This window comes from Chelon labrosus (genome assembly GCF_963514085.1).
Source record: "Chelon labrosus genome assembly, chromosome: 14".
In the NCBI taxonomy this organism is placed as follows: domain Eukaryota; kingdom Metazoa; phylum Chordata; class Actinopteri; order Mugiliformes; family Mugilidae; genus Chelon; species Chelon labrosus.
The window spans coordinates 26,933,947-26,955,962 of NC_140347.1; the positions used below are offsets into that span (position 1 = coordinate 26,933,947).

At 41.9% G+C, this 22,016-nt stretch overlaps 1 protein-coding gene across 3 annotated transcripts in view; it reads right to left on the reverse strand.

Annotated features, from left to right (window-relative positions):
* Positions 1-2,500: 2,500 nt before the first annotated feature.
* LOC311499691 (estrogen-related receptor gamma-like) overlaps positions 2,501-22,016 on the reverse strand; it is a 31,178-nt gene continuing 11,662 nt past the window's right edge. For 2 of the 3 annotated variants that reach the window (XM_084560780.1, XM_084560778.1), the window contains exons 2-8: positions 19,987-20,238; positions 19,704-19,861; positions 18,233-18,349; positions 11,113-11,223; positions 10,577-10,759; positions 4,319-4,588; positions 2,501-4,188 (exon numbers count right to left, since the gene is read on the reverse strand). In XM_084560780.1, coding sequence (XP_084416906.1) covers positions 3,944-4,188; positions 4,319-4,588; positions 10,577-10,759; positions 11,113-11,223; positions 18,233-18,349; positions 19,704-19,861; positions 19,987-20,225 — 1,323 coding nt within the window. In that variant the 5' untranslated portion in view covers positions 20,226-20,238 and the 3' untranslated portion in view covers positions 2,501-3,943. The remainder of the gene's footprint in view (positions 4,189-4,318; positions 4,589-10,576; positions 10,760-11,112; positions 11,224-18,232; positions 18,350-19,703; positions 19,862-19,986; positions 20,239-22,016) is intronic. The other variant, XM_084560779.1, reaches the window with a different exon arrangement.

Here is a 22,016-nt window from a genome sequence, read left to right on the forward strand (position 1 = left end):
GAATACGTGAAACCTAAAGGTGAGCAGCTTAGAGGGGATCCTGGGTGATTTGTGTCAGATGGATTGTGACCAGTTCAAATATTTTACTTCTCTGTGGTCTTCTTCCTCTAACTCAGATTATCTGAATTAAGTATGGTCCTCCACTGTGTGCTGGGTAATGGGAGGGAGCCCTGATAAGCTTAACCCTCATATCCTGTCTGTTTTAAAATAGTTGTTGCCATTAACAGAAAAAAAGTTGTCCTCTTCAAAAATGGCATAAAAATAATGTATGTTCATATTATTTTCCACATTTTTCTTTTACATAAAGTTTTTAAATCAGCTTCAGTCTTAATCATAAATACCAAATGTTTCATTAATTCAAGAATTAGTTTCAAGTATTTCAACCCTATATATGCAAACTGTGTGATGGCATCACAAAATCTGATTTAAAAAACACACAAAATGTAAGTATTTTCAGCAATCTGGATGCAAGCGGAATTTTTCTTGGATGTGTCAGTGACTGGCAACAACATTGATTTCATTTTGTGGTGTTAGATTTAAAACAATTGCCATTAAAAAAAAAAGGCCTTGCCTAAAAGTGGGGATCAATCAGCGCTTGTGAATAGATACAATTAAAGGAGGTATATTATGCTCATCTACAGGTTCAGAATTTTATTGTAGGTGTCTGTTCAAAAAAGGTTTACAATCTCTAAAGTTCAAAAAACAAATAATTTTTCTCATATTGTACGTAGCTGCAGCTCCTTCTTCACCATCTGTCTGAAACACTTTGTTTTAGCTCCTAACTCTAAGAGTAAAAAGCCCAGTCCAGCTCACGTGGTCGGTTGTCATGCTTTGATTATTTCTGGAGTTTGATTTGAGCCGAACTAGCTGCTAGTTAGGTGTTATGCAGATGTGTGACATGGTGACGGAGTTAAGTTACAGAGGAAAAGACTGGACTGGAAACCGGGTGTTTCAGGAGCAGGTTTTCCAGAGTTTTCTGCTTCTGCACCTTTTCCAAGCACAAAAAAAATGCATGAAACGCACTAAAGGAGAAAATCCCTAAGCATAATATGACTTCTTTAATATAGTTTATTATTTATCATGTTCTCTTCCTCTCTAAAATTGTGGTTATTATGAATATTTTTCTTTTTAAAGACAAAACCACCTTGAGAATTTGCCGCCTCGTGGAAATTTCAGGAGAAGCATTGGTAGTATGGTCATATTCCTCATGGAGGTTTTCGGCGACAAGCAGGATCAAATCCACACCCTCCTTGCTGTGATTCCAGTACACCACTGTGCTTCCCGCAACAAGGACAGCAAGGACGAAATTAAAACATTAAGTGATTATTTAACACCGTCACTGAAGGTGTTGCAATTCCAGACTTCGCAGCTCTGTATCAGCGGCCACCCCGCATTAACTCAGCTCATTTGATTTATTTTTACAGAGGAGCTCTCCTCCGCCTAATACCCTAATCAGCATTCATACCTTGTGATGATTCGGGACAATGCTTTTTTATTGAGGAAGTGATCTCACCCCTGAGTGCCAGAATCAGCCCTTTTTACAGCCCATCTCCTCAGGGCCTCATCCATCACCGGGGTGTCTGGGCGACACGGCCGCTAGACACATACTAACTCATTTAAGGAGAGGGACACGCGGGCATATATCACTCAAGATCACTAACTCACTTACTGAGGGGCTGATGTGGTGAAGGACCTCCGGCGTCTTTCAAATCCCTCGGTGGGCTCAGAGAGTTTTAACCACAGGTAAATAAGGGGATTATTTGGCATCTGCTGACAGATAAGGAGGGACAGAGGACAGATGGGGGTTCACTCGGATTTTGATTCGTCTTTGCATCTGTTCACCCATCTTTAGTCTTTGGATTTCGCCTCTGCACTGATCAAACCTTAAGAAATTTTGGTTTCTATCAATACTATAGCTCCATTAAGCGTGAAAAATACTATTACATCTAATTAATACATGTTAATAAGACACTATTGTTCAACTATATATGGCTGTGTGTTATGGCTATATTATATTATACATTATTCCCTATAAACCTACATACAACAGTGTATTATTTCCATGTGTTTATCTATTTCTTATAAATGCTACATAGAGGGCATATAGAGGGCTGAAATATAATTACTATAAATATATATTAAGAGGGAGTCAGTGAATGATAGAGCGATGAGTCCCCTGCTTCTCTCAGCCTCCACAGGCAGCTGATGACCAGCACTCTCTGGGGCCACTGTTAGACTTCATTACATTACGCCTGTTAATTATAAATCTCCATCCAACTGGGCTCAGATGGCCTAAATGTGCCATAATGGGCCGTACTTGGAAAATGACAGTCCAGCGTCAGACTGCGCTGAACTGACTGCACCCGGCTCTTAATGAATTTGTTCCAAACCCCCCCTCTCCGCTTTATTGAGGAAGACGACACTCGGATAATATGAGCTTTGCATTAAGGGGATCATCTTTATTGCCCAAAAATCCACCTGAGAATGAAATAGCACGGCACAGCTCATCCGAAACAAAGCTCATTTGCATCTTCAGACATCTCCGTCGGCGTAAGACACGATGCACACACAGCAAATCATACATGACAAACACCTAAGCCGTCATATCGCTGCTACATCTCGTCACAAACGTTACAGTGTCACAGTACCTTGAGTTAAATAAGGGCTTTTTTTTTATTTGCCGTACCGAGGATCCTTCCGAGTTTAATCCCTTCATTTAAAATGTGCAGAAAGAAGACAAATTTCAGAGAAAACTACTCTTCACACAAAACACACTAACAGATCAACAGAGCGCCATCACCGGTTTCCCCAAAACTTTATGGCTAAAAAGTAAAATTAGTGCACGAATTCTCATCCTACACACAGACGTCTACCATAGAAAAGACATCAAGCGTCCCCCTACTCCAGATTATACAGTGTGGCAGCCACTTTACATAGTTCAATTTATATCTATGGGTCTACAACAACTCTACGACATTATGATCTTCAAGTACAGACTCTAATCATGTTGTCTTTAATTCTGTTGTGATATGGTATAGGTGTCAGTGCTGTAGCAGAGAAGCTAGTAAAAAAATTATCTTACAATGATATCATTTAAAAATCTTTTTAAAAAATTATCAGCCGCCGCTCATTAACGCTGTGTTAGTAAAAGAAAATAACAAAAGAGCAGAGCCACTATCAAATAAATATCACTTTGCATCTTGACATTAAGTACTCTTTCCCTGAACTTGTCTGATAAAATAAGGAGGCCGGTTATTGTTGTATTAGATGCCGACCACTTCATTGCTCCCTTTTACTCATCTATGAATGGAGGTGAAGAATAGATAGATATTTTTGCGATATGCGACAGAAGAGGGATGCAGGTTTATGTGAACGTCTTATTGGCCACGATATGTTACTGTGGACATTTGCTGGTATTATTCAATAATATGAGTCTTTACTCTTTGGCAAGACTAACTTAGGACACATTTGCCTTTTCTATACAAGTAAAACCAAATCATCACTAAACGCTCTACAATGCAGATTTTACAGGCTTCGAGATGAAGAAAATAATCCACGAGGATCTTCAAGTATCAGCTCTACGTTTTGGCATGTTAAAATCTCTAGTAGGCGATTCTTCTGCTTTTGCGCTGTCTGTCCGTTTGTCTTCGGCCTTCGAGGCAGGCCAACACAGCTAACGCAGCATCGCAGACAGCAAAAGCCCCTCGCCCTCAAGACTCTACATACCAAACTGTTTCCATTCGATCTTTCACCGGAAGAAGGAGGAGGGATCTAAAAATGTTCCAGCCGCTGTGTTCCCGCGAAGAGTTTACTGTCAAAAGCAAGCTGAAATGGACAAATACATGGTGCCTACCCCCACCATTACCCGTTATCCTTCGTTACTTCTCATCCTAACCACTGAGTGGTGGGTCAGGACGAAGCCTAATGGCTGTCTCTACTCAGGTCAGGCTTTGGCCTCTAGCAGTTCGAGGAACAGTTTGTGCATAGGCACCCGACCGTCCTGTTTGATGCTGCAGAAGTGCTGGACAGCACGAGCGGCCGTCTGGCGGAGAAGAGGGAGGGTCATGATCATCTTTCCTGCACGTCGTGGGTCCTCTGGGTGATGGGTGGCCTCGTAGTCCTGTAGGGCCCCGTGAAGGACGTCCTGGAGTCTCTGAACTGCCTCTGAGTCTTCAATTTGCATGGAGTCTGTAAGAAGAGATGGAGTGGAGAGATGAAGGCATATCAAGAAGTTAAGTTTTTGAAATGCATATAAGACAGAAATGAAGAAATGTACAGCAAATACAAGGCAGAATCTCGCTAATGACAAGCTCACTACCTGAGTTAGCCAGCGCGATAGCTTTGAGGACCACAAACTCCTCCTTCTCCAGCCCCATAGCTTTGTATTTCTTGACCAGCTGCAGGATGGCATTGTTGAGGTCAAGCAGCCCGGCCAGCTTCGACTGCTCCTCATCCATGACGTAGTCCTCGGCGTACACCAACTTGTCCTCTAAGGCCAGCGAGCGGAACACCACCCGAAGGATCAAAATCTCCATCCAGCCGCTCTGCAGCAGACTCATCTGGTCCGCCAGAGAGAGTGAGGGGAAGCCTGGAAAGAGGACAAAAATATATTTAAACAAAAGATTGTCACATTTCACTTGACAAGGAAAATCGAATGGAACTTTCTTGTGGCTTAGTATGAGAAAATAACACTCAATGATGTCATTGAGGTAATTTGGGATGGTGCTTGAATACTTAAATACTGACAAATAAAAGAAACCTGGTCTATAAACTGAGTTTGATAAACAAGTGGACATATAAGCAGATGTAGAAGGTAGAAGAAGCTCTAAAGAAAGATGCCGTAATGCACCGTTTACAGGAATGATATAATCAAGAATTGTAGAAGTGATTAAAATATTCAAAAAGACCTGACTGTGACCATCAGACTTTCATACGTCCTCAATTTGTGTCGAAGGACAATTGTTGGTTGGTTTTGTACATTTGTGTATTTGAACATTCAGATGAGATGAAGATGAAAAATGAGAGGTGTGCCCTTTGAAAGTCATCGTCTTGTTTTTACTTTCGTCACGTCTGTCCACCTGTTTGGTAAGCTGGACAGCCAGTCTGAGTGATCTCTCTTATTGACGTGTTCCACCACTGATTCAACATGCTGAATCAGCTGAAAAGCTGCCCACAGAGGTCCGGCTAGTGACAAAGGTGCAGGACACACCTGCAAAACTAGCCGGCAAATGGCCAACAGCCAGCAGTCACCTTGGGGTGTCCGCCTCTCCACATCCTTCAGATGTCTGAAATAAAATTAAGCTCCTCTAGCTGCTTTACATTCTGGCCTGACTTGTTGGAAAAAAATAACCTTTTGGCTTTCTACACCGCCCTCATATTTGTGCACTAAATATGAAACTACATCCAGGAGTCGGTTAGCTTTAGCTTTATGCTAAGCTAAGCTAACAACCCACATATTTTGCAGACATGTAAGAGAGGTGTCAATCTTCTCATCTAATTAAGCCCATCGCCATCGTTTCCTAAGTTTAAGGTTTAGGGGTGGATCTGTTCATTGTGATTGATATAACTGAAAATAGAGAGTTTGCCTGTAGCGGAATAATTTTACTCATGACGGAGACACAGCAAAGGGCACGACAAAGGACAGACCGAGTGAATAGGTGGTAAATTTAATTACTCTCTGTAGGACACACCTACTTTGATTGACAATTACACCCCACAGGAGTATGATTAAACCCACTCACTGCCCCTGCATAAACCCGCACACACACACTCTCACGCTCACGTTTTCTGTAATTAAACGGATGATTTTTACACAGCAAGGGCAGGAGGGGGAGGCGTTTGTATTTTTGACACCATCGGTGATTGTTATCAGGATCCACTGCTCTTTACAATCACCGCGGGGACATCAGTGGCACCCGTTTCCCCACTCTCGCCCCCTGATTGATTGGAAACGCTGCCTGTGCACAATTTCATTGGTCGATAGGGATCAGTATTCTGGCACAGGACCATCGATCAGGGACCTGTGTGAGTGTTGGTCTGAGCCTTTGTGATGAAATCTGAAGGAAAACATTTTTAAGACAAAAATGAGCTAAACCTTCAGTAAAGAAAAAAGACCATGTTTGAAAGGGGCGATGGAATGTTAATGAAGGGCGACAAGGAGGAGAATTCTGGTGCCAGGGTTTGTATTATATCAAAAATAGTCAAATCACGGTCGCCTTTAACATTCGACAGCCAACTTACATCAAGGACTCCAAAAGGCCAAAACCAAAGAGGGCAGTTGGTCTTTAGCCAGCTCATCTGCCAGTCTGGCCCTCAGACTTCAGACCACATCACTGTCAATCTGCCTGATAGGAGCAGACACAGAGGCGGGGGAGCAGCCAGGACAGTAGCCCCATCACACTCACCTCCCCCTGGGCAAAGAACTCAGATGGCCTGGGCCACTTTGCCCAGGACCCTGGTTCTCCCAGCAATGGGGGCTGTGTGACCTGCCACTCAACCAGAGCTGATGTGACATGGCCATTAGGCTGCCAGGAAGGGCCAGTCTTTTTTTTTCAATACCCATTTTCTCTGTGTTTGTCTGTCTTCTATCTACTCTCTTCTTGTTTCCTGTCAGTTGAGCTTTCTTAGTCTCCTTTACCTCCTCAACTTGTTCCGTCAATGATGCTATTGTCCTGTCTTCTCTTCTTCTCTTTCTCTATTTTGTGATGTCCTCGCTCAGGCCACTCTCAGTTTTTCCCTTTCTATCTTTTCATTCATTCCTTTATTTCTCCCTTATCGGGCCCCTCCTTCTCTGTCTGTCTGCCTCAGTCTTTCTGCTTTTGTCTCTGTCTTTTTCTATTAAATTGAAAAGGTCGATCAGTGATGTCAACCGAAATTCCCCAGTAACAGTAAGGACAATGTTTTTGGGTAACAACGATATCCTAGCAGGAAAGTATCCCTCAGGTAACATACAGGACTCATTGTTTGGTGTTATTGATTTCTACACTTTATTTTGTCTATTTTGTCCTTTAAAATGTATTAAACGTAAGGTTAGAAATTCTGATTTAATGATATTGGAGCACAAAGTAATGCTTTAAACTGTGTCAAATTAACAAAATTCTCCCAACAGATAGTCCTGATAGAAGACTAGAGAGAAATTCTAATTCTAGCATTTGTGAAAATTTAACCAGTGAATATAATTATTAACTGACTGCCACAATTGATTGGAAAAAGGCCAGAAACAGCAGGTAACAGCTGGCCTTAGGGCTGGTTTACACTTCTGTGACTGATATACGGTCGATAGAGACGATGTCAATCTGACGCGGAAGCATAAATTTACCTTTACTCTCTCCAAAGGTAACAGAATCTGCCAGCCAGCACACGCAAAACAGTAACGTCATTAAGACTTGAGTTCGTGCCTGGACACGGATCCCAGCTAAGACATTTCAGGACAGTCCTGCACAAAACCTTCTGTAAAACGACCGTTTGTCTCTCCAGCGACCCCATAACATCAGATCTCAGTTTCACATTTTGTATGCAAATAAATACCAACATCATTTAGGGTGTGGTAGAATATTATGCCAACAGAACGTGATTAAGCTAGTTGCCCAAAAAACATTTGCATTAAACACTTAATGAGTGATACTTGCAACAGCAGATGGCTGGATTGTAAAACCTTTCCCTAAATGTGTCAATCTGGAACATTTATCGAATAAATAGCAACATGTTCAAGCTCAAGAATGATTCCAGTTAATCAAACCACAGTTTAAATTTAGTAAAATGCCATCAACAACCTGTACCACAGCCCTGTGACTATCATCTGCTGCATAACTATTTGCATTTATTCTTTTGATAATAATAATAAAGAAGAACAATCAAACTGTTTCTACATTTTTTGTCATGGCACAAATTGTTCCACTCGCAAAAAGTATTTGTTTGCGACAACTTGCATGATTTTGTTGCATTTTGGGCAACATTTCAGACGTTTGAGTAAAAATGTGTTTGACTTTTGGGTGAAAACATGGCTCCCCGTCCCTCTCTTCCCTCAGGTGGGTATCTGCTGTGTGTACAGCCTCCTCTCACTGCCGCTCCGCTCTCCCAGCAAAACCCTCCACTGGCAAAGGGCTACAAATACACTCATCAGTCGGACTCCATCTGTCTCATGCGTTGACAGTAAAGAGCCAACAATGGGAGAAAAGAGGCGGACAGTAGCAGCCCAGGGGGGTGAAAAGGGGGGGAGGATTGGAGGGGAGAACAATGGAAATGCTGATGACAGACACCAACACACACTTAAATGGTTGCTCCACTTTGTAGAAATGCAGTGACAAATATAGCAGAGATATACAAGCACACACACACACACCTGTCTTGTTTGTATTGTAAGCATTTCAGAGACAAGACATCAACAAAAAATGGCAGGTGTTTCCCTGGTGATGTTTTGGGTGTGGAGGACATGGCTGATAAGACACTGATAAGAATGTGATAAGAAGGCCAGACATAGGAGGAATCAAGACAGATAATAATGTCATTACTCATTCATCTATCACGTGTTTTTACGACTTGCTGATTCCCTTAATTTGAGGTTTTCTGTTAATCCTCTTGGTTGACATTGTCTGTCAATGTTTCAGGCAAACCCTGAAGATTTATCATTTAAACTTATAAATATTCAAGAAAAAAAAATATTGTAGTTGTCCCCATTAAAACACAATGTTAAACTGACATTAATGTAAATGTAATGTAAAAAATGTTAGGATGACCACTATAATTGTGCCTCTTTTGTTCCCACACCGTACCTTAAATTCTTGTTATGGCTCTATGGAATATTTAAAGATTTGTTGAATTTAAAGTGTGTAGTGTAAATTTGTTAATGCCATTACACGTCCATTTATTCAGGTCTACTAATTTAATTATCACACATCATTACAGGAAATATGTAAGTAAGTAGAAAGGAGGACAAATGTCCGGATCAAAGCCTCACTGATAGATGGATATTATGTGTCAGAACCGGACTGACCTAAAACCACACAGGTGGCCAGACTACATTGTGGGCCAAAAACATTAAAGTCAACTGAGCTTTGACATGTAAGCAGCAAGTGTCAGGCATCAGTTTGATAATTCATATTCGGTTTCTATTGAAAATTAATTGTAGGTTGTTGCCCTGTCATTGCCAGCGTGAATGCAACATTAGCCTCAGAATACCCCAAACTCTTGTTCTGGCACTATGAAACTAGGTAGCTAGCTAAAACTAGGTTTTAGGTAGGTTTAGCTAAGTTTTAGCTAGCTAGCTGGAAGAAGCTAGCTCTGCATTCTGTTTGCTATCTGCCTTGTAACCCAACAGGCAAGGAGACAGTAAATGTCGACAGAAGCTAATGTTACGTTCACGTTAGTAGCAATACAGCAACACCTACAATTTATTCTTGCTGGTGATATGAAGCATCAAACTGATGCCAGACACTTTGTACGTGATGGACATGACGTGTTACATATCAAAGTTGGATTGGCTTCAACCTTTGAAGACGCACCAGTCGATTTTGCTCATAAACCAAGTCATCTTTTTAGAGGCTGTTGTAAAATAACAGAAACTTAACCAGTAGCTATTTTTACATAAATATTCAAACAAAAGTGCTCTGTCATTTATGAGATTACAAATGAAATGCCTATGGACTGACGGTTGAATGAAACAAGCAATTTAAACACGTCAGCTTGGACAATAGAAGATTAATGGGCATTCTTCACTATTGTCTGATATTTATAAATTGAATAACCAAATGACTGAACACAGAAAACAAGTGGCAGATTAATCAATGGTGAAAATAAAGCCCAAAATTGTTGTCCCCTCCTTTTGCTGAGTTATTGAATTTTCTGTCACTCACATCATTTCAGTGCTGATCTACACCAACGTACACTCTTATGGGGGAAAGTGTTGGTATTAATCATCCAGTTTTCAAGCAAACTGTGTCATTTGGAGAATTTAGTGTGAAAGTTTGGAGCCTTACACCTAAGGGTGGCCTAAGACATAAGTGTGTAAAGTGTGTAAAATACATTTTTGTAAAAACCTTTAAAAGCTAAGTGCAGATCCACAGTGCAAACCTCTGCCGCATGTGATTACAATTGTCAACATAGCTGTATAGCAGCATTTTAATCCCACTAAGCTGTCAAAATGCACTTCCCCTCTGCTTTCCACTCTGTCATCTGAACAAAAAAAAAAAAAAAAACTCCGGACGTCCCTTCTGCTGTTCCCGTGTCAGAGGAGAAGCTAAGTGTGTTCCAAGGGCCAGGAGGATTTCCATAATTCAGACTGCAAAGGGAGACGGCTGCGGCTCAGGAAATGAGTTAAAACTTCCAGGTGGCCACCGGTCATCTGGTCTCACACTTTGGCCGGCAAGGGCATGCCGCACAGTTTAGCGAGCACACACACATACACAGAATGACTGAGATAGCGCACAGCCAAGCCTTCCTCCTCTGGGATTCCAGGGAGCGTTTAAGCAACCACAAGTCAAGAAAAATCCCTCCTCTGATCTGATTAGAGACTTAATGTAGCTAATGTGCGTGGTGGATTGGGTGAGCGAACATCTGAGCGAGGGAGGCCGAAACGTACCTGGGATGTGTTTGGCCCAGCCGATGTTGACCACCAGCTCTCTGTCAGCCAGGTCGCACAGCGTGGTCAGAGCCTTGATGTCGCTCTCGGGTACGGTGGGGTCCGGCATGGCGAAGATGCCCTCTGGCTCAGCCACCAGCAGCAGAGATACCACCTTATTCTCCACCACACCACCTGCAGAAACTTGGCGAGAAAGAGAGAGAGCTTTTGATTGTTATGAAAACTTTAATTTAATCAGATCTCCCTTGCAAGAGACACCAGAACATATAAACAGGGTGAGGATGCACAATCATACTGTACATCTCTAAAACAGAGACCCAAGATTAAAGACTAAAATCATGCACTGGATGATGCTAACTCATTAGCAAATGTTGTATACTGTTGGCTAAACTGGTTATCATTTTATTATTGACAGCAATTTAAAAGTTGTGAGCTCTCAAACAACAACACAGAAAGAAGTGCATCGACAAAAAAGAGATTAATTAACAAAGGATAACTATTTAACAGCTATTATGAACCTTTGCTTGCACACTTACATATTTTTTTCTGTGGCAGGGCATTCTGAGGGTGCAGGTACGGGCTGTTCTCAGCGTCTATTCTCCTCTTGTACTTTTGCCTGCCACCACGAACCCGGTCCAGACGCACACCTACATAAACACAATCACAGGACGTTAATGATGCTTTGGGCATAGTCATACTGTAAATATAAACATTCTTATGTGACAAAATGAGGGAATGCACACTCATTTACAGGCAATGGATACATAGATAATACAAACTACAATAAAGTTTCTGTCGATTTCATTTTGACTCAGTAATAGTGTTCATATACTAACGGAAATATTCAATCCAGGGCATCTTGATTGTTAGATTACACAGTATCCTTGTTGTAATGAAAGGTCAAATAAAAATGTTCAACTCTGGAAACAAATCTAGTTTCTAACCAAAATCAGATTACCCGAGTAGATGAATATTTATAATGTGCTATCCATGAACATAAATGAAAAGCATCATGTCTGCACACTAACTGCAAACTACCAATCTATTTCCACAAATCACACTTTAATCCTGCATGGATTTTAACATCAGATCAAGTATCTTTTTCACTGACTTCAGAAAAAAAGGTTGCATGTTAATGCCAATAAACTCTCACAGCGTTGCTCAATTATCAGCTCCCATGTGGTGACGAAGCCAAGGCCACTGGACCAGTCAAGTCTAATGCTGGCGCAGCAGCGTGCATCCTGTAACAGGACACCCACCAACTTCAGAGCAGCCGGTGACAACTGCTCATCTTAACAAGCACTGTGGCCACCTCGTCACCATGGCGATGGCGATTTTAAGAGTGTGTGTGTGTGTGTGTGTGTGTGTGAGGGAGAGAGAGAGAACAACGGGGGCAGTTAAATGAGGGGAAGCTGATTGGCTTTATGTTGGAGGAGGAGAACGGTCAGCGTGTGCATTTGCAAAGAAAATGTGCGTGTGCAAACGTGACTCAGGAAGCCTTTAGTAGTGGTGTTGGGTTACCTGATCTACGGTGTAAATAGCCATAGTGGCCCTGAATAGATCCATAACAGCACTCGCATCTCTAAGAAACACGTCGAGGGTATTATTTGCACGCTTGACACCTCAGAGTGATACTCCATCCCTTTGGGGCTGCGGCCGGCTGCACTTATTCTCACCAACACGGATATCTACACGCATAAACATTAAGAATATTAAATAACATAATGTCCTCTTAATCAGGCATGTAAAATGTTTGCTGGGTTTTCACTGGTATAAAGGCAGGTTCTTAGTTTTGTGCACCATTGGTTTGTAACACTATGTTTTATAGGTAAGTTAGCTATTACTATAATTTTATAGAATTACTGCTTTATCGGTTAATGTCCCGTGAGTAGGGGTGAATGTGGAAGAGAGGATCGTGCATAACAAAACGATGGCCTGTGACCTTCAGTGAAAGCCAAAAGCCTATTATTATATATCATGCTGCATGTGTGCTTTCACATTTGAAAGTGGACATTTTTGACAGCTAGACACATAATCAATAGCTGCACATCTCCTTAAAGATCCTGTTACTGTACTGTATGCGAGCCTATTTTTTTCATTCAGCTTCCTCTGAGTGATGGTTTCCTGTATGAACACACAATATTCTGTAAAATATTCTTAAATATGCTCCATAAGATGTTTTTTTTTTTTGGCTTGTGGAAGGAGGGTGGAGTTGAAAAAAGGTGATGTCTTGTGTTTTCCTTGCCCTAATTAGAGTTCGGTATTTGAAAATGACTATTGTTTGGGTTGATTACAGATTAAGTGTGCATGTGAGTGTGAATGGGTCTCTGTGTTAGCCCTGTGATAGACTGGCGACCTTTCCAGGGTGTACCTTGCTTCTTTCATCCAGTGCCAGCTGGGATAGGCTCCAACCACCCAGGACCCTCTACAGGATAAGAAGCCACAGATAATGGAAAGACTTGTGGTGTTTGCCAATGGTTCCTAGCGACTCTCAATCATATCTGATCAAACCACACCCATGTAGTTTTTGAGTGTTAAACCCTAAATAAATGATATTCAGGGATGCTTTTTTAAATAACGCTCACTTGTTCAGCCCAAAGTACAAGTGCAATACTCGAGATGTGTTCAGTGTCTTTAAGTCTAATGTTTGATGTAGGGTGGAGAAGCTAGCCAAATATATCCAATTACCTACATTGTGAATCTGGCATGTTTATGTTAGCTTAAGTATCCTGGTTTTTGAAGTGTCACGTGTCTGTGTTTGTGCATGCACAAACACAAACCTGTCATATCCTGATTTTAGTGATTGCTGACCTCTACAAGCTGGTGCCGTTGACATCGACTTCCCTGTGTGAAGGACGTTGGGTGACACAGCAAAATCGTGTAAGTTGCTAAGCTAATGTTAGCGCACAAACGTTGTATCCTGAGTTTTTGTCATTCATTCCTTGCCTGTTTGTGTTGTAAACATGCAAACAGCAGTAATTGGTCACTGTGAAACAAGTATTCTTAACACAGACAGATAACTAGATCCAAGTAAAGGCCATATCCACAATGTGCTCTTAACAAGTTTTAATAAGTAAGCTCTGAAAAATCCTAGCAGGTAGACTTTGGGTTGCCCTATTGCTTTGTCCATCATCACCTTCCAGCTAACGCATGTACAATAGGTCCTAAGAGTGCCATAAACAGATATGAGTTTGCAATATCTATCTCCATGGCAACACACAAGACATGCAACTAATAAATACTTTTAGACGCTTATTGGTAGAAGTTGTCATGTTATATACTGTTAGCCAGCACAAGAAAGGAAATATCATGTGCTGAGTTGTAAGATTGTAAGACAAATGTGAAACATTATTTTGATCTAGATTTTAGATTGGTCTGATTGTGTGTAAGATGGGCAGAGTGAAGAGTTGGAGCTGGAGAGGTATCAAAGGAGAGCTTGGTCACGTAAATTCACTGCCCCCTGACTCTCTGGTAGTGGGTTGTAGTAGTAGTAAGTGTGGATTAACCTGGACAGGATGTGGGTCCCTTACTGCGTCTTGTCATTAGATTTAACACAAGCTGTTTGCAAACACTGGATTAAGTTTAGCGGCTTGATTTACAGGGAGCGTGATTTTCATATTGTGTGTCTTTGTTTGTGCTGAAATGTGACATTTAAAACACACACATCAGAGCCAAGTGTAACTTTTCACAGTGGAATGTGCTGACAACCAAAAGGCCAAGAATAGCTTCGGTGGATAACAAAGCAGATACCCACACACCTCCTCCCTGTTCTTCTGAACAGCCCATCATAGTTCAAAAAACAAAGAGGTCTCACTCTGATGTATTTTCTGCCTCTCTCATCACTCAGCCTTCCTCCGTTTGAGGATGTCTGGACTTTCATATCGGAGGCTTTGCAGGTTCTCAAAATGCATGCTGCATACAGCCGGATGATGAATCCGGACATCCAAACTGATCCAGTGCTTCCCCACCTCCATCACCGCTGCCACCATGTGTTCACTAGAAACAATCCCACGCTTCTCAGATATTGCGACAAAAGTACGCATGGTTGCTGCCACCAACACCTCCGTGTATTACATTCCCCACACATTGCTTCTTGTTAACAGGTGAAAGGGATTTAGAAAGTTGGCACATAGACTCTCTGCCCTATTCCAAGACAGATTAAGACAGCACAAACACACCTGAGAACACGTAACTCCAACCAGCTGGAAGTGGGGATCAGATAGTAGGATGAAGAAACAGGGCGTGCGTGATAAGAGTGTTGCTGCACCACTGCCCATATTTCTTAGGAACATAAACTGTTAAACTATAAATACACAGAATCACACAATTCCATCTGTTTCATAAAGTGTATTTTTAAAATATGGTCCACATTTTGCTAACATACATGTTTTTACTGCCCTAAGAAGCGACAGCGACTGTGGAAATGGGCACTAAACAGGGCTTAATCAAATCCTGCCAGGGGTCTATATGTCTTTTAGCTGTGTATTTAATACGGCTCTGACTCTCCCCTATTAAACCTCACAGCTCCCTTGTCTCAAGCTTTACTGCAGCCTCTCCGGGGAAGAGGGGCATTACGAGACACGATGAAGCGCGTTACGAGGGCGCTTACGACAGGAGTTACGAGGGGCAGTTCGCATTTCACGGAGGTCCAGGAATCCCACAAGGCATCTGGAGGAATTTACGAGGAAGGAGGGAAAGCAAAAGGGGCTGCAGGAGGAGGGGGCACAAGAGAGGCGGGCTGGGATGCTGTTGATGCTGTTGATGCTCCAGCCCTTTAAAAATCAGCTAATTTAGAAAAAAAAAAAAAGAGCGCACACACGTAAAGCATAAATGTGACTGCTGAGTGACACGTTTAAACGCGCTCATATACACAAACACGTGTAAAGATGCTATAATTCTGTGTGTCCATAACTTACATGCACAGCTGCAATAAGCAGATGCCGCTGTGTTCAGAGAGGAGTAGGTGGCATTAAAGTTTATTACAATTGGGATCATATTTTCGCAGTTGTGGCCACCATTCCTGTTGGTTCTGATAACATTATAGCCTGGTGTAGCTGAATGCTCTTATCAGAATATGAGTCTGGTAACACGCCATTTGAATTTCATTATGGGGCATGTTTCAACTGATACTGAGAAAGAAAATAAAAAACACTCTGCACACAATTTGATTGCCCTTGTTGTAAACAAATTAAACTCCACTGAGCAGATGATATGTAAAATTCCAAGAACAACTAAGTCAGTGGGTTAGTCCAGCTATTTGTATTATACAAATAGATGATAGTTCTTTTTAAAAAAAAAAAAAAAAAAAACTGGTGTCAACAGCATTTAAAATATTTAAAAAACAAAGACAAAGTCCAAGATAGAGAAAAGCCACAGCTGTTTCAGTTTGGAGTTCTTGTCTCCACCTCTGGGAATCCAGGGGGTCGCTCCTCATGCCGCTCAAAATTGGCTGCACTTCCAACAGCAAAAACTTGCATGCACAGGATGTTATGGAGGATTATACACTTTAACCTTACTCAGGTAGTCAGCCAGGGTTTCGTTTATGATTTTGGGGATTTTTTTGTTTGTTTGTTTGTTTTTTGCTCTATGCAGTTGAGAAACTAGGAAGAAATTCAGTGGCGAGAAACCGAGGCTGCAGCTGCACTAGCCTTGCAAAAAGAATTACGGCCAGTGGGGAACTGAATCAGTTTTTGTTGTGTGCTGTGATCAGTCCAGAGGGAGTCCATGTATTTTACTCTTTACTTTACTTACTTGGAGAGAGGTGTGCTGAAGATCTTCGTCAAGATCCCAAAGATGAATAGGTAAAGATAACCAAGACCAGCAGGAACAAGAGGGCAGTTGATCATTGAATGAGTAACCATATTTTTAGGTTATGCCAAGAGATTGAGAGTTAGGGTGGTGATACACTGAACCAATGTTTGCACTCTTTGCATGGCTTCCTGTTACCAAGATAGTGTTCTATGTCTTTGTTTTAGACAAATACAGAAGAAACCTTATTCAAGATGCATTTACTTTTGGGACACAGCCATGAGAAACATTGGATTGGAAACACCCACCCCGACGAACAAGGTTGCTCACGTGCAATGCATGCTGGTATATGTAGGCAGGGCAATAATAGCTGTGTGGGCAGAACAACCAAGAAAACTGTCTCTGTCAGTGTAGCACACATGGAGGAACTACAGTAATTGCTTTAATTGACTACAATTACCATCAACACTGACTGGATAACTTTTAGGGAAGCTAGTGGAACAAGGGTTAGCCCAGATATGACATCAGGACTTCAGCTCTGTATTTATGTACAACTTTACGAACTTCATGAGCTACACTGACAGCACAACATTTCTGAGAATGGAGAGTTGTCAGGTCCCACATTTATAAGTTACCCTCCACTTCAATTTTCAGAATATAAACTGCTCTACGAACAAAGCACGGTTTGCAACCAGTCCCGTGACGTGAGCTGAATTCAGTTTGTGTAGATTCTCGGTCATCCAGGTAATGGACTTGTTTTTGGTTTGTAAAGAGAGGTGAAACTTCATTAATACTCCAGCGCTTTGGAGAATTTATTGTATTTTGAATAACCTGTGAAAACTGACTTTTTCAACAACTCTTTTAAGGATGAAATCCTGAGAACAAATAAATTCTTAATCTTTACATTTACTTTTCCTCGTCGCTCAAGTGTTGCCCATCCGTCCACGCACCCACAATGTTTTATCTGCTCTCCCTTCTTTACTATCTTCTCTTGGCTGTACACAGCAGGCAACAAGTGGCTGGTACAGTAGGAGGTCGCTAATGTTTTCCTTTTTGAGTCACTTCTAAATGTGGACAACAATATGTCACCAGACAGGCACAGAGTCAGACTAAAGGAGCACCTGACTGCTGTCACAGACTATCTGTGGAATGTACACATATTACATATGATGCGATTTTTGCATTGTAGAAATGAGTTATGAGAGCGTGACATGTCAAGTTTAGATCAACTCATTCTGTGAATCAATATAAATACACTATAAGTGGTATTTCTAATTAAGAAGTAGAAATGGGCAAAACTTGATCACAAAGCAGTGGTCTTCGTTCGTTAGGTGATTGGTCCATTTACAATTAAACAGCCCTTTGGAATCATCTCTAAAGCTTTCACAGTTTTCATTCTCATAAAGCTCCCTTTATTATCTCACTGGCCGCAACAGTATGACACACACACCTTAACAAACTGGCAAATGTCCAGGAAACACTACTGAAGCAAAGACTGACACAGCTGAATAGCTAGTAGCCTTCTCCTCCCTCTCAAAAACACTGCTATGCATTGTTCTGTCCTGTGTTTACTACACATAGACATACCTACACACGCATGACAGCTGGCACGCAAGTTTTGAAGTTTAACTGTCAGTAGTTTTGAGTTTCACCGAAGTTTACACAACGACAGAACATGCCGTCACAGGTTTATCAAGTGAGACATTAAGAGAATCTCGGGTAATTGTTTCCAGGAATGCACAACAAAGAAATTACAGTCAGGCCTGTGTTAGCCTTCGCGGGCATCTCAACTGTCTGAAGGATTAGATCTGATCTCCTGCCAAGTCTACCGGCTGATCGATTCTAGAAAAAGCAGCTCAGACGAGCTTTTGACAAAGGTCTGAAAGTGATTTTTGGTGTATGGCTGACCTTCTCTCAGCATGCCCACGGCCAGACATTTCACAAATCGACAGGCCTGGCAAGATTTCCGTCTTCTCTTGGTGATTTCACATTCGTTGGACGCGGGGCAGCTGTATTCAATGTTACCTGGAGAGAGACAAGAGTGAAAACACTAAATCACTAATATCTTCACCACTTAAATATTTTGTGGCAATATTATCATATTCAGATGTGTTTCACAGTTTTCATGACAAAAGTATTAGATCTTAACCCTTGGGGATCTTAGCTTACTTTAGCCGTTTCTGAATACTTTGGATTTTACCTTCATATACCACAGATATACCCATGTTTGGTATCTTTTTTTTTTCAGCACAACTTTGCCTATATGATCTGATAATTATTTTTTTCACTTTAATCTACTTTATTTTAACCACATCTCTGGTATATTCGTCACGTAGAGTACTAGGAGCTAATTATACCACTTTTTTGCCCGTTTGACCAAGTTTTTTGTTATGGCACTTTGATGATGGGATCATGCCAGTGTGATAATAGACTAGCAAAGGATATTTTTGGGTCCCTACTATCATCATTGATCATTTACAATGAACTTAATCTCATGAATTGACTTAATCTTGAATTACATTCATCCGTCCCTGATTTATAAACACTTTAGATTTTGTAATTGTAATGTAATTCAGATTTTCTGTTAATTTGTAATCTCAACCTATAACTGAGACGACCCTGATGACCTTCAGTTAATTTATCTGAGTGACTTCCACAATATTAAATTCAAGATAATGTTGTGTTATTCCTGAAGCATTCATTTTGCACCTCACTCAACACCTCACTGGCAGCCAGAGTCTGATGGCGTTCGGCCAGTTGAATCTGCTCTCAGCTGCCACCCTCGATCAGAAACAGGAAGCATCTGATGAGCCAGACATCAGATCTCCCCGTTTGATGTGACAGCCGCTCAGGTTTGCCCTTTGAACCCATCAACAGCAGCCAACTTCTAGAGGCCTAAACAAAAGGCAGCCTGCCAGGTCCTCGACCTGGGTCAAAACCTGACAGAGTACAGGACAATCCCTGTAAAACACCCACACTGCATGCCGTTGGCTCTGGTTGCTAACAGCTTTGAGGACTGAAGCAAATGCCCACACGTTCAGCTCCATATGCTATCTTGAAGTCCTTAAACCTAAACATGTTGACTATATACACGATGTGCTGTAAGTTTAACCGCGTATCAGCTGTTTGCCAACAGATCTTTATTTAAAGCCTTTCTCCAGTTTGGGAGGCAGGAGGCGGAAGCTATGAGCTAACTGATCAAGGCTTGTTTATACCAAAACAAACGTTTAAGCTTTGGCTGCATCTGCACCGTGTTTCTTGTAAAACAGGTTTATATGATGCAGGAAGACATTATCGGACAAGCACAATAAACTCAGCTACTTTGTATAAAACTGAGAATGTTCCTGCTCATGGATGTGTGTGTTTATTTCTTTTTTACCCTGGATGGTTCTCTTGAAGAAGGCCTTGCAGGCCTCACAAGAGGCCACACCATAGTGGTAGCCGGAGGCCACGTCACCACACACCAGACACACCCGCTTGGCCACCGAGCCCAGCATGAATTCACACTTCACTTGGCCTTCTTCTTCCCCAAACCTCCTGGAAAGAGGTGGAGAGAAACACAGGAAGGGAGAATGTGAAGGGTAAAACACTAATAATACCATTTAGCATATGAAATAGGCTGAAACACGCAAAATAAGGGCCAGTGTGATGTATATACCAACCTGTTTGTTCCCCCATTATTAGCCAACCCTGCTGTGTGGCCATAGAGGCTTGGCGAGTCCAGCCCATTGGTATGATTGTGGCCCTTAATGAGGGGACCGTAACTGGAATTGGTATCCGAGGAAGAGCTTCCAGGACTGGGTTGGGCTGGGCTGACGTCACCCTGAGAGCTAGGGCTGGGGCTGGAGGGCTCACGCTTTATAGAAGTGGGACAGGTGGGGTCCAAGCCCCTCACTGACATCCTGGCCAGATGCCTGGAGACAAGAGAGGGGAGAGGGAAAATGGAAGGAAAATTAAATATATAATATGTGTTTGAACGTAGTTTTTTGTACAATATATATGTCTCTTTTCTAACCAAACACAATTAAAAAGACCAGGAGAGCTCCTGAGTTTTATGCTTTTTAAACACAACACACACAACCTCCAACTCCCATTCTCTGCACCCTTCCAGCCATCCATCCATCCATCCATCCCATTGTTATCTAAACCAGCCGTTTGTGATTTCCCACATATGCAAAGCTGCTGTAGATTACACTGCTTTGTTTTCAAAGACAGACATTGCTTAAGCAAACCTAGGGAAATAGCCAAACCAGCAATAGTCAGCATCATCACCACCATTATGTTCAATTCAGAACCGCTCATCTTTCTCTCTCCACTGTCTCTTTGCGTCTCTCAGTTACTCATCACACTTGGCCTTTCAAATACTCTGCAGCTAACAGTTTAGTTTTAGCAGGAAATATTCAAATTCCAAAATGTAGGCGCAAGCTCAGTGTCCGTGTGTGTGTTGAATGAAAGGCTAATTCAAAAATATACTGGAAAAAAAGGCTAATACTTTTTAAAAGACTTTCCATTAGTACTTCTATTATAATGTTAAAGGCTCAAAATAAATCTTCTCTTCCAGGGCTGCATATTAAAGTGTGTATCATGGCTCTATTATTGGATTAAGATGTGACCACAACAGACTCTCTGTCACCATGCAGAGGAGAAAAAGCATTTGAAACCAGCTGAAGTGTACAGAGGGCTCGCAGGCATGTGATATGCACTCACAGACACACGCGGGCTCGCGGCGTGGCGTCAGACATTCACGCACGGATGTAAAAATAAAATGCTTATAGATGGTCACCCACTTGTCTACATGCACGTCAGCTTCCCATGATCATTGAACATGCTAAAGCTCCCTGTTCACTCACACACACACACTCTTACAGACACATTTTAAAGCATGTGTCTTCATAAACACCCTCACACGTCCATGCATGCAACTGTTAGTCGCCAAGCCAACTTCTGCGTCTCTCCTTCTGTTGCACCCGCGCGCGCAAAAAAAAAAAAAAAGGAACAGAGGGATCGCCACACTGTCTGCTCTTGGCCTGGCGAGTTGGATGCTTAAGCCGGTCTGTTTCCTGCCATGTAAATCAGCAGCCTCCCGATCACAAGTCATTTGGTAGGCAAAATGACTGGCTGTGTTTAACCACCCACTGAGTAAACCATGGCCACGCGCTATCGATCCCTCTACAAAGCCACAAAAACAGACACAGACACGCACAGTAACCCTAACCAGTAACCTCAACCAACAGAACCGACTACTATACAGGAAGAACCAATGCAACTGTAGCCACTGTGGCCACTTGTAGACGGAAGAAGCGGAGCAATATTAGCATGTATCTGTGATCCCATTTCACCCGCCAAATATAAGCGCAACATTCACGCTACATTTTTAGCCCTGCTTTGGTCTCCACCGCCTTCAGGCGCTAAACGCTGATCGGTAGAATGTGGTTGGTTTCTCTGTGCGTAATAACCAGCGTAATAACATCAATGGAAATGGTACAACTGCAAGCCGTAAAACCAAAACAACTAGCTCAAAGACGCAAAAGCGCTCTACAGCATTGAATTCTTCATTACAGATATTAAATCCACTGTTAATAATAAAAATCACGACTATAGCTTCTTTAAACACGTGAGAAGTGTTTGTTACTCAATGAAAAAAATAAAGTTAGGCAGAAAAACTACCCAGATCAACTCTTGAGCCTTTGCA